Here is a 13,955-nt window from a genome sequence, read left to right on the forward strand (position 1 = left end):
GTTTAGATTATAAATTTGAAAGTAGTTTTTAGTAAATAATAAAAGTTATCCCTATGGCAGCAATGTGAAAGGATAAAAATAATGCAACATAAGTTCACAACAGTTTTTGATGAACTCTTTTGTCCTTGTAATTTAAGGTATTGCATTACTTTTTATATTGTTTCTGTTAAGTAACTAAGAATTTCTTTCAAACCTCCCTCATGTTTTATATTTATTTCAGACAAATCTTTACCAACATTCCCAATTGACAACAACAAATTAAGAATTTTGAAGGAGAGAGTGAACTTGGCTCGTAAAATAGATAAAATGGAGCACAGAGTAAAAAGACTAACTGCACAAAACAGGTGGTTTATCAATGCTGCTAAAGAAATGGACGTAGATATTGATGATGAAAATCTGTATCCTTTTGCTAATAACTCATTGCATACATATTGAGGGGAAAAATACTTAAAATTATGCAAGATTTTAAATCTTTATTTAATTTATTAATTATTATTATTAATATTATTTTTGCAATTTTTGAGATTCTCACAAATATGAATGGATATATTCTAAAACTGCGTCAAGATTTCTGTTGTATGCTACTTAAGTGCAAATTTTCTATATGATATTTTGCATTAAAGCAGGTGCTATGTTTTGAATTCACAAGAAGGGGGAAATAGAACTAAATTATGTCATCTAGATTTCATGCATTTTTTAAGTACATATTAATAGCATACCAAAGTGCTTTTCTGATAGTCGGTACTTACTAGACCAAATTTTGTTCATGTACTAGACCAGTATTGAGTTGTTGTAAAAAGTATTTAAGTAAAAATAACAATTAATGAATGGGAAATAGTATTCAGCTATAAATTTAGAGCATGCAAAATCTATTCCTATGGATGTGACATTTTTACTCAAACATTTACACTTTATTCCTGAAGTTTCAAAGTTGGGCTTTTAATTTTTATACAAGATGCATTGCCCTGCTTTGCACGGTTCACCTCGAAAATAAGTTATGTCTAGTGATGCATGTTCAACAATCAGGCTTGAACAAAAAAAGAATCTGTAAAATGTTGCAGCAGATTGCGGGAAAATAACCAAAAAGTAAACATTTTTAAACCCCCGGTTGCAGGGAAAGCCTCAAAACAAAAACCTTTTTTTTTTTGTTTATATTCGAGGAAAAAAAATGGCAACAAATCTTTCATCTAATGGTCCTCTTCACGCTACAACTACAAATTCTAATAAAAGAATTCGAAAAATAGGGATTTTATTTTGAAATCTATGAGTCATAAATAATAGTTTTTGATTGCCGCTAATTATTATTGGAGGATTATGTTAAATATCCAAACATGAAAACGAGAAGATTATGAATCCATCGATACCTGGCTCGATGGTCAGTTCATTGGCGTTTGGGAGAAGCTACTTGGACATACATAGATACATACACTCAGTTTTTAATTATATCAGATATTTAAACATGAGAATCCATTATATATCTTGTTGACAACCAGAGCTCATGCTAGGGATTGTGGAATTCCTGCAACCTTTTCTAAAATCCCTCACAAAAAAAATCCCGTTGCAGGCTGTTTCCACTGATCACAACCAACAGATATTTTTCAGATTTGTTTTAAAAAGACAGCTAATGTAAATGTGGTGGCTTACGATAATTTTCAACTACCACCTTATTATCAATGAGTGGAAAAAAACTGTTGTTTAGCCACAGAGAGACAAGAATAAAAGATTGAGAAACGCTAAGTTCTTTAGGTTTACTAAATGCTCAAATACCTTTTGGAGCTGTCAGTTTATATTCTGCTCCTAAGTTGCACTAAGCAAAGTGAGTTTTTAAACCTGTTTTGCATTGAAGCTGCACCAAAATGCTTTCGTCAGCAAAAAGAAAATTTTCAACCTTTTGTTTTCTTTTGAAGGCATTGATACATTTTTTGTAGTGATGTAGAACAGTGTACTTCATTAGCACATTATTTAGTAAACTAGCTGCGTTGCCCGGCTTCGCACGGTCTACTTTCCCACAGGGCCGTCCCAAGGGGAGGGGCGTGCGGGGCAATCGCCCCGGGCACCTCAAAATGAGGGAACGCCGCAAGGTGCCCCTCGTTTCGACGGAACACGATGACAATCACATGAAAAGCGCCCCTCATCATATAAAATGCCCCGATTGTATAGTCATAGACACACAAAATAGAGAATCATCTCAAGGATTCTCTATTTTTTTCCTAGGGCACAAAAATATTCCTCTCTCTAAGTCTCCAAAACATTCATTTCCTTTGTATCATTGAAGCAGATACTATTTCTGAGAATATAACTGTTTAGAATCAAACTAAAGGCAAATCTCCTTTGTCTAGTTCTCACCAAATTTGCTTGAATTCTGCCCCTGCGTGCCATGATGTAACCAGAAAAGAATTTTAAGGGGGCACATTAAAAACAAAAAACAAACAGATTTTTTTCCTTTTTGATCGGATAGGCAAAAAGGTCAAAAGCAGGGTTCCCACAGGCCCTCAAAAGTCCCTATTAAAGGCCCTATTTTCAACTATTGCTTGTAGGGGCCCCTCTAAAAGCCATATTTTGTAGTCAAAAGCCCTAAAAAATAATGAAAGGCCCTATTTTATTAGGATTTGTGTCATTCCGTGTCAAATCAACAACAACAAAACAAAAAAATCCTAACTTTATTTCTTAGATTTTCATGAAACTTTTAGAAACCTTACTATTTGATGTCTTAAATTTATTTATACTTTTTAAAAATCTATCATTCATAAGTAGGCTTGCCAGATTTCTGAAGTGCTCAACCGGGACACCGGAATCCCCCCCCCCCAATCGTAGATAGTATTTGAAAGGGTACACACCTGTGGTTGATTTTTGGATTTTTTTGTTGGACAGTTTATTTTAAATGCTCTGAATATATGGTTACTAATTATGAACCGAAAATATGACGTAAGCAGGTAAAATTTGAACATTTCGACAAATTATTTTACAATTTATTTTAGTTAGAAACATATTGAATGATGAATAAAAAAATGAACAATATTTAGACACACTATTCATTTTACGGGAATATTTTAGTCTTTTTTGGTTTTAATTTTGCTGTAAAAATTCTTTCAAGCTAATCCAGTATTAATTTTACAAGAAAATGTTGATATAAGTAACAGTAATAATTGTCCTAAATTATTACTGTCCCTTCAAGGCCTTTTTGGTCATTTGTAATCAGTTATCTTTTTCCGGGACATGAAGTAAACCGACCAGGACACCGGGATTTTGTCTGAAAACCGGGACGTCTGGCAAGCCTATTCATAAGTTATATGCAATTAATTTTTGCAATTTGTTTAACAGCTTTTTTTTTTACTTGCCAGCAGTGTTTTGAAGTGTTTAATTCAAGGGTTCTATGAGAGCAACAGAGTTGTATACTAACTCATTTTGAAGTTACTTACTTGCACTTTAATTTTATATACGGTAACCGCGGATAACCGAAATCGTGAATAATCCACAAAGTAAGTAGAAGACAATATTCGTCTATGCAATAGCTTTAGATAGATCAATAATGTAATAGAAATTTAATTAAAATGATAACATTTTATTAAAAACATGTAGAAGCTAGAAAAGGATCGCTTCTTCTAGCAAATGAATTTTATACATATGCGAGCAAATGGTGCAAACAGATTAATTTGAAACATATCAAGCTAGGTTACACCAAGATATTTATGCATAGGGGGAAAGGAGGGAAGTTTTTTTTTTGAACAAGATCAATTATGCTCGTTAGTCGTATCGATCTAAAAGTCAATAAATATAGTGCAGATTTAAAGCAATAACCAGTAAGTAGTTTAAATCTATAAATCAGGATTCAAGCAGTTAGGTTTCAGAGACCATGAAAGGTTTGATGCTATTGAAAGGGGAAGAAAAAAAATAGGGATGACTAGAAACAGTTTTTTACTAAATTGAAATGTGTACATTTATCTATACATTCAGTTAACCATTGGCAAAAAAAAGTTTTGTTGAATGTGTGAAAGCCGGTGGGTAATCCACCCTGTGGATAATCGGGAGTTTAGTGCAGGGCCCAACTAAGACTTTATGAGGATACTGGGTACGAACTTCATTTGCCCCTACCCCCTCTTCCCTAGCTTTTACTATAGTTGTAAAATATTTTGATTATTAAGTATTTACTGTATCCACGCTGAATGTGATAATGTCGAATATTGCATTAAATTGTGAAATCATTATAATATGTCATGTTGGTAAACTTTAGATTGGCAGCAATAGGACATAAATTTCAAAGATATCTCTTATGTAGCATTTAAAATGCAATAAAATTTAATATTAAGCTTGGAATGACTTTGAAATTTCTGAAAAAGCTTGTAATTTTAAATAGATTTTATTTTTTCTCTAGACTTGATGTTTGCTTTTGCTGTGGTGCAATTTGAATTTGTTCCATTAAAAAAAAACTTTAGCTACAAATTTGGTGCCCCCCCCCCCAAAATGTTAATGCCCTGGCCTGTGCCCCATGTGCCCATGCCTTAATTTGGCCCTGGTTTAGTGAATGGTTTATTTTCAAGAAAAACTTTTTCACAAAATTATGAATTTAAAATGTCCTTTAAAATTTTTGAAAAAAATCTTAAATATATTTTAATGAATACATCCAACATGTTTCAGAGTGGGACTATGAGTGCCTCAGTAGTAATAGCAAATAGTGTGAGAAATTTTTTTGCAATTTTTTCAAAATTTCACTTTTAAATGTAAAAGCTCATGTTTTATGAAAGCGACAGAGTTTTATAATGGCTCATTTTAAAGATAATTACATTCACTTTAGTTTGTAACTTGAATAATTTTTGAGAAAAAATGTTTGCTACAAAATTTTAAAATGCAAAATTTCAAAAAATTTTATGATGGTGTCCTTTATTTTTTAAAAAAATACTGTTTGATTTTTTAATGCATATTTATAAAAATTTCCAAAAATTTTCAGCGGAGCCATGAAAGGGTTCAGCAGTTACTAAAATGTTTTAGCAAAAATTAGAGTAATGTGTCCTACATTATTTGCTGTCCTTTCTTGGTCCCACTCTGAAATTCTCTGTATTCATTAAACTACAATAAAAATCATGTGTTTTTTCCAACAATTTTCAAATACTATCTTTAAAAATTTTCAACTTTACATTTTATAAAAAATATAAAAAATCTCAAATTATTCAAGGTACATAAACATAATAAATTAATGCACATGTAGTTTTCCTTAAAATGAGCTTTCATACAACTCTAGTGCTCCCATAGAACTTTAGTTTACAACGTTTTAAAGCTCTGCTGTCAAATAAAAAAAAGTGCTTTGAAATGAATTTCAAAATTATTCATCAATTATGAATGATAGATTTAAAAAAAAAAAACATAAAAATAAATTGAAGACCTCAAAGAAAATTGGTGTGCGACATTGGCTTGTATTTGCCCTAATTATTTTAAAATTGTGCTGTAAAAAGGTCCTATTTTTTAATCTGTTGGAAGAGTGGGAACTCTGAAAAGGTGTCCGATCAAAAACTTTAAACTTTTACTTTTAAAAACGCAATTTTAGACTTAAAAACGTGATTATAGGCCATGTTTATTAACGTTAGGGTAAGGGAGGTGTATAGGGGGGGCGCCAGGAAGCTTTCGCCCCGGGCGCCGTCAGCTCTTCTGACGGCCCTGCTGTCCGATATTTTAACACGAAACCTTACTCGAATTTGCGCATGCGTCAGGTCTTTTCTGATTTTATCAAAACGGGTGATAGCAAGAAGGGAGTAACGAGCAAGCAAAAACTGAATACATCAGGCACCCCTTTTTCAATTGGAACCGTTCACAGCTGCTAGTCGTGGAGTTCGAGAACTGACAGTACCTCGCAAATAAAAGTTATGTCGATTGATGCATGTTCAACAATCAGGCTTGAACAAAAAAAAAAAAAAAAGAAATCAGTAAAATTTTACAGCAGATAATGGAAAAACATAAATATTTCAAATCCCTCGATTACAGGAAAAGCCTTTAAAACAAATGCCAGAATTTTATTTGTTCATATTCGAGAGAAAAAAATAGCAACAGATCTTTCTTCTCAATGATTTTCTTCACGCTACAAATTTTAATAGAAGCATTGTTACGGAATGTTGAGATGAAGCACTGAATAATCATTTGAATGGAGGAAAACCTTTGAAAAATAGGGATTTTGTGGCAAAATCTATGTATCATGATTAATAGTTCATAATTGATATCTCCGCTAATTACTATCAGAGGATTATGTTGAATGGCCAAACTTAAAGGCGGGAAAATTACGAATCCATCAATACCTGGTTTGATGGTCAGCTCACTGATGTTCAGGATAAGTAACTTGGACTTAGATACATATATAGATACATACGCTCAGTTTTTAATTATATAAGATGGTTTATGTCTAAAAAGAAATCTTGCCTATGGAGCAGAAATTAAGATATTTTAATCAGGGGTGCCTCTCCCTCCCGTAAATATCATGAAGACCACCTAAAAGTAAAGCCACTCAAGAGTGAAAAATACCCCCCCCCCCGAACGAGTACCCCTGTTTTAATATTGTTTTTTCTTTAAAATATTAGTTAATGTTGATGTTTCTAAAATAATAAGATATATAATTAATTTAGCAAACAAATGGAATTATTTCGATGTAATACTCCTTAAATAAGTTTTGTGCTACATGATATGCAAACACTTTATTCAAATAAATATTTATCTAAAATTTTCAATCAATCAAGAGGAAACCTACTCCCACTTAACACTAGAAAGACGGAAGCGGTCATTTTGACCGCAAACGATTTTTAAATGCTCATATTTGTTGCGTTTAATTTTCAAACTCTTTTTCCTTCATTGACTTTTCCTAACTATTTATTAAGATCTTACAACAGTGATTTTTTTTTGTTTAGGATTATTATTATAGCCGCTAGAAATGTTTATACCTAGAAAGACTGACTACGGTCATTTTGACCGCTAAGTGAACCTTTCTTTATGCATCCGTTTTCTTCTTTTTTCTCTTATCAGTTGTGTGTACTATGGACTATTGTTAGTTGTCAGGGTGAGTAATGTTCTATTGAGCTTGAGCAGTACCTGCTGGTCAGGTTTAATTCTTTGAACTGTTAGAAAAATGCGAAACATCTGCTGGTTGCATGGTTTCAGTTTTCTGCTATCTGCACAGCGGGCAAGGTTGAGAAAGGTAAATTTGAAAAGCTGGACACGTGAAATTACTTTGGATCTAAAAAGAAGTAAATATAAATAGGTAAATTCGAAAAATGTTTGCTGGAATTCTTTTGTGCACCAAAACATGTGCTTTGCTTGAAGCATTGACGTTCATTTTCTTCGATGATAATGAAGTGCTCAGTCACATAATTATCTTCATAATGTCGAGAAGAACAGTTGACAAGCAAAACTTATAGGAACATTAATTCCTGAAACTATTGCAGATTTTTCTAAAACAGAATATGGTTCGAATGAACAGTCTGACTTATCTGAAGACAAATTTTCCTATCGATGAGAATAGTTTGCTTTCATGAGATTATTGCGAATATTTTTCGGAGCTTAGATTTGCAGAAAAGGATTGTTCTTCTGAGTTAGAATCAGAAGAAACCTCGCTAATAAAAACTGATGCTCAAAATATAAAAAGAAGTGAAAGAAAAAGGGAATAGGGTCTGACGCCGAAGAAAAAGGGGAAAATTTCAAAAACAGAACTCCTAATTCCCCATTTTCCTCCAAGTCACCTTCACTGATCAATTTTGCTACATATAAATAAGTATATACCTCAGGAAAAAGATTAAAATAGTGTGAAATTAAAGTATGCGGAAGTAAATCTACGAGCATTTGTTCTGATTGCCAAAAAAAAAGTAAATGGCTAATATACAGGTGACGTGATAACATAAGTATTTCGAAATACTGTAAAAGATAGTAATGTACGGTATCTTGCGATGTTTAGATATTTTTTAAACCAAACACATGCATGGTTGATTCTAGTACTTGTTAGTTATTACATGCTAAAAAAATTTCCTCTTTTTTGTAAAAATTTGCTCTTTCTCAATGCCAATTGCGTAAAGCAGGTGTATTTCACTTGATCGACCATAAAATAAAAAAAAGCTATCTGAGACTTATTTGCAGACTATATTACAATTAAATTGTTAAATTAAATTCTGGCATGTTGAAACAAATCCTTTCTATGGTTAAAAATCCCGAAAGGAGGAAATTTCCAATCTTTTAAATATGGCGGTCAAAGTGACCGCTGCTAGTCTTTCTAGGTATACGCAAAACGCCGTCTTTCTAGTGTTAAAATTTTGGTCAGAGTATTAGATCTTGCCCTACTTTTTCCCCTAGTGTGGACTCTGGTACAAACTTTCTAAAAAATAAATATTTAAACATGATTTGTATGTGTCGCATATGTGACTTTTGTGTCACACTTGCACCTGTTTCTCCTATTCCTATTTTCTTTTCCCTTTCAATCCATTAGGTTTACAATTTTTTTAATGCCACTGTGTGTGGCTGTGGTTGTGCTGACAGAACAGTAAAATTTGTTAGTTTTCTCCAATAAAAGCAATTTTATTTGCATGTTTGGAATAGTTATGTTTAGCTTGTTAATATCCCTACCTTTCCATGATAAATTGAATTACAAATCAGTATATTGGGTCCTTGAAACTTTCTCAAAAAGATCTTCAATATTGCTTAATTACTTTCTTCTATATCTAATATACCAAAGAAAATATTGGATTCATGCAAATTTTCGAATTTTGAATTTTGACGGATTCGAACGTTTTAAGGTGTGCTGAGTCCATTTCAAACATTTTTGGAAAATGTCTATCTGCCTGCCTGCGTGTGTGTGTGTGTCCAGTTTTTGTGGCCAATCTACAGCAAAAACTACCGCATGAAAACTGAACGAAATTTGGTACACACATGTGCCCCTACGTGAACTTGTGCCCATTGGTTTTTGGCAGGCGTTCCTCCAAGGAAGGTGGAGCAATGGGACGTTTTTTGAGTTATGCTTGCCTGCTGTTCCCCAAGAAGTAACAGTCGGAATCAAACAAAATTTGGTCCATATGTTGCCCTTAACAGGTACAGGTGCTGATTCAATTTTGGTGTCAATAACTTAAACGGGGGGTTGAACTATCGAACGTTTTTTGTCGTCAAATGTGACTTCTGTAACTCAAAAAATAATGAACGGAATCAGACAAAAATTTATCGACAAGTAGCCCTTAGAGGTTATAAGAGCTGATTCTATTTTGGCATCAACAACTGAAAAGGGGGTGGCGCAATCAAACATTCTTTTTTTCCATTGTGAGTGCCTTATCTCAAGAAGTAATGCTACATTCTAGATGAAATTTGTAATAAATGTGAATCCATATGTAAACATGCGTTGGTTCAATTTTGACATCAATTGCCCCGGGGGGGGGGGGCTGTTTTTTTCGTTGTGAGTAAAAATAGCTTTATAATTGCAACAAAAATAAAGATAAATCGTTATAGACTGTCGTCTGCGCACTTTGCGTGATTTTAACTGTTGAAAAAGGACCAGAAAATCGCGATGATTTAAACTTTTTAACTGTTGCCATCTTGTGTTTGTAAACAAATAAATGTTTATAATTATTTTAAGCAAGGCTTTTAAAATAATTTTCAATTTTCATTCTTTGCTTTACTTTTGAGATAAATCGGAAATTGGGATGGTCGTCAAGTTTTGGCGTGTGTAATTTTGTTTTGTTTTTCTGTTGGAAATATTGCTTCCTCATCAAGCATGGGGAGGGATTAGAATCATACGAAAGATAAGAAAGGTTTCGTGATTGCCACAACATACTAGTTTTGGTTTTGAAATTAGAATGGGAATCTAGTAATAAACAAAAGCAGATTTTGCCACTTCGTATTTTGATATTTGTTAATTATAGACAGTTTGAGGCCGATCAGTAAAATTTTGTAAAAGATGAAGCAAAAATTAGATATTTTTTTTTCCTCCATGGTAAACTTTTTTCAGTATCGATCTAAATTGAAAACAAAACCAAACATGGTTAAATTCTTAAAACTTGGTTTCTTCTGTCATCACAAACATACTAGAAAGCTTAAACTCTGAATTCACTCCTTGGTCTCTGTGTCACTTCCACACCTTATGAAAGAATCATGTTTTTTTTTTCTTTTTGTAAAAATTTAAGAATTATTTCTGTTGTTTGTAATCATATGCTCCTTAATAGCACTTCTAGATTAAATGATTTAGGTTCAGAACAAGAGCATGCTGCAAAGAATCGGGAAATAAATTCATTAAAGAAACGGCTGAAGTCGATGCTTAGTCAACCTGTCTGTAATAAATTGCTCACTGGATGCTATCCTACGAAATCAGGAAAACTAATGAGAGTGATTACTGAAGGTAAATGTGATCAATCTTTGATGCATATACAGTAAAATGTGTTTAACATAAAAAGCGCTTAATATGAAAAATCGGTTTATTCCAAATGCTTTAGCGGTCCAGATGCAGGCTAATCTCGATAAAGCAAAATTCGCTCGACCATGACAATTATTTCTTGTTAAACAGATTTAATCTTATTCGATAAATTTTCAAATGATTATTAACTCATAGGTCGAAACAAGCGTTCCATGTAAAGTGATATTTCATGTTCAGCGACTTTGCATCAACAAAGTTCTACTAATGTACCGTGCAATTTAAAGTAAATCTTTTAGCATGGAAAAAAATTCCGTCTCCTCAGTTTTGCGTTTAAATGTTTTTCATTGTATACATTTATTTACTTTAAGTTGCAGATTATGAAATACTAGACAATAAGTAAATCTTTTTTTAGGATGAAATTCTTTGGAGGAAAAAAAATGGTGTCTACAGTTTTGCATTAAATATTTTTTATCATGAATTCTTTTTTATCGTACAGTGAAGCATTGTTTATAAGTTTCACATCTATATGTCTTACAAATTAATATGTGTTTTTAAATTAGTTCCTGCAGTGTCTTAATACATATTAACGTATACCTATTATAAGTTTTTTCATTTATACTTTTTTTTTTCATACAGTCCCTTCAAAAGGTTATAAACGGTGCTTCACTATATGTATTTATTATTATTATTATTATTATTATATTTTGTCTTATATCTGAGTGACCTTTTTATCCAAAATTCTTGCATTCTAAAATACTGAAAAACACTTTGTGCCATGCTGCTGTTGCTTGTGGCAACTGTAAGACATACATGAAATACACCGCCAGCTCAGTCATTTCCAGCCGAGGACTGCAGTTTCGTGCTTATTAGCACTCATCAGCCCGGCATCGAAAAGTGACTGAGCTGGAGATGGAAAACCTCTTAAGGAAGCCAAGAGTGCCAAACAAACTGGTAGCTAATATAGAATTAGCGCAGACCAGACGAGTGACCGAAACAATGGTTCGGTCACTCGTCTGGTCTGCTGGTCAGAGGCTGTTCGGACATTTTTTAGGGCGGTTTTGATAAGCGGGAATAGAAAAATTGCTTGCTGTAAAAGAAATAATTACGATTGCACTATGTGTTTAAAAGTAAAAATTGTCGTCTGCGGTTTGAAAGATTTGTTTTTATTGAAAATGGCGTTTTTTACGAAGCAGTGGTTCGAAAACTATATTTATACTCTTTCCAAAGGAAATCTTATCTCTTATCCAAAATAAATCACTTATCCAAAGAAAAATAAGAAAAAAGTCACAAAAGATGAGTTATGGGTGTATTTAAATGATTGCAGAAAAAAAATTGATAAAAAGGGAGAAGAAAAAATTAAGTACGTGGTAAATCGAAAGATAGCTTTTCTAAAGGATTCATGTTATTGTTGCTAGTTTTTCATATAGTGGCAAATCAAAAATCAAGAGTGTGGAAAAAAATGTCGAGATTAACTCCAATTACCATCAGGACCATATTTTATTGAACATATTTTATCACCAATTTTTCTGAATGAAATGCCATTGCTTTACCCATAGTGCCATCAACCTTTGGAACTGCATCAAGGCAAAGCTACTGTTGCCCTTCAAAATCCACTGTAAATTTCCTAAAAGAAGTGGAGCAAAAAACTGGTATCAAAGCTATAACCCTTCACTGATATCCCTACTAAGTCTCCTGATGGATTTTTGTCCTTTTTGATTATTGAAATCTGCATTATCCAAACATCGTCCCACAACCCTTACAGGACTCTGAAAATCTGTTTCGGAGGAATGGGATAAAATGCCTCTTCTGACATTTCAAAAGTCATTATTATCCTGGAAATTGCGGTGTGGAAAGATAGTTTAGAATAAGCCTATCAAGTAGAACATTTAAAATGCAAGATTTTTATGTAAATTAGTTTTGTGAATGCTATATACATCGTCTAAAAATGTGTGAAGCAGCCTCTGTGTTGCGAACTTCTTACATTCTAAGTCATTCAGTGTACAGCGATATTAAGATCTTTGCATTTGCTTTACTTTTTTTTTTCTTAATTTATTTATTTGGATGGATGAACATGTAATGGAAGTTTTGTATGTACTTCTTTTTTTTTTTTTTTTTCGTGACTTAACTAATTTTATACAAATCTTTTAAATTAGATCCTGAAAAAGCTGTCCATGTTGCCAAGAAAAGACGAAAAAAATGAAGGCATTGCTGTAAATTTGTATATAGTTTAATAAACAGCAGATTTTTAAATAATAAGATATAAAAGTGTTGCGGAAATCTTCTTTGTGTGTTGAAATGTTTTTCTCATTACTGAATCTTATAATAATTGGATCTAGATGCTCATGGCAGCTCTAACTCTCTTATTATTCATATGATTGTTTTCTTGAACTTGAATGATTTGTTCTTTTTTTTTGGATACATGAAAACAAAATCTTTAACTTAAAAACATGTCTTGCGTACCAATTATAATGCTGGTTAGTTGAGCTATGATCTTGGGTAATAGGGAGGGATGATTGAGGAAGAGAGAGAAACAAAGGAGTTTAAGTGAAGTTTTTATAGTTTTGAGTAAAATGGGCTTAAACCGGGCTACCTGAAAAAACAGGGAAAATTCAGGGAATTAAACAGTTCTTTAAAGACCTGGAAAATGCAGGGAATAACAAATTGTGTTCAAAACAAATATATTTTTAAAATTAAAATACACATTACTATTAGAAAAAATGAAAATCCCAATCCTCTTCCTGTAGAAAATAGAATATGATTCAGGAGTTCATTATAATCAGAACAATATGAAAATCTCACTCCCACCCGGGAAAAAAAGGACTTAAATCGCTCATAACAAAATTATTCAAAAAAAAAAGAGTACTTCAAGGAGTTCCAAATATGAATCTTATCTCAACTAAAATGTGATTTGTCCCCTTTTAGTTAATATAAGGCTTGCTTGGGCCTATAATTTTTTTTATTAAAGGGACAGGATATAAATGGGTAGAGGAATTTTCTATTTGAAAAGTCTTTTCCAAATTTAGTTTTTTTTTTTTTTTGGATCTACAAATAAGAAAACTTATTGAAGAACAATGAATGTGTAGAAATTCTTATAGACAAAGAACTAGCGACTTTGTTTTCTGAATTCTAGGGTTTTTGAACAATCGTAAAACTGAGAATGCTGAATTTAAAGCAAGACTTGCTGCAAAAGCTTGAAGCTGTGCAACGCTACTATATAAATACATATCAATTCAAAAAAAGGGAAAGCTTATTCTAATATATAAAAATATCCTGTCACAGTGTTAGTGTTTGAACTCCTCTGAAACGTCTCAACTGTTTTTTATGAAATTTTTTATGTGTATTTGGTAGGTATGAGAATATGTCGTAAAGTATAGTTCTGCCATGGGCAGGTAAAGGGCAGCAACTGCAAATTCGTTATTTTTTTGCATTTTTGTCATCTATTGTACGTTAGCTTTACTGTAGAAGCTTGCTTCTTTGGTTTCCGCTGAAAAAAAGGCTCGAAAAAATCGTCCAAATCTCAAAACCTCATTTCTGCTTCTGTTTACCTGTCCATGGCAGACTTCATGCCACTAGGTAATCAGGGTGTCCCTATCCAGAA

The 13,955-nt window shown here is 32.6% G+C and overlaps 1 protein-coding gene across 3 annotated transcripts in view; it reads left to right on the plus strand.

The window, feature by feature from the left end:
* The window catches only part of LOC129229724 (ATP-dependent RNA helicase DDX24-like), a 54,889-nt gene extending 42,268 nt beyond the window's left edge, over window positions 1–12,621 (plus strand). For all 3 annotated transcript variants that reach the window (XM_054864088.1, XM_054864090.1, XM_054864089.1), the window contains exons 13-15: window positions 221–398; window positions 10,179–10,342; window positions 12,511–12,621. In XM_054864088.1, coding sequence (XP_054720063.1) covers window positions 221–398; window positions 10,179–10,342; window positions 12,511–12,557 — 389 coding nt within the window. In that variant the 3' untranslated portion in view covers window positions 12,558–12,621. The remainder of the gene's footprint in view (window positions 1–220; window positions 399–10,178; window positions 10,343–12,510) is intronic.
* Window positions 12,622–13,955: the final 1,334 nt, after the last annotated feature.

Source organism: Uloborus diversus, chromosome 9, assembly GCF_026930045.1.
Source record: "Uloborus diversus isolate 005 chromosome 9, Udiv.v.3.1, whole genome shotgun sequence".
NCBI classification, from domain to species: domain Eukaryota; kingdom Metazoa; phylum Arthropoda; class Arachnida; order Araneae; family Uloboridae; genus Uloborus; species Uloborus diversus.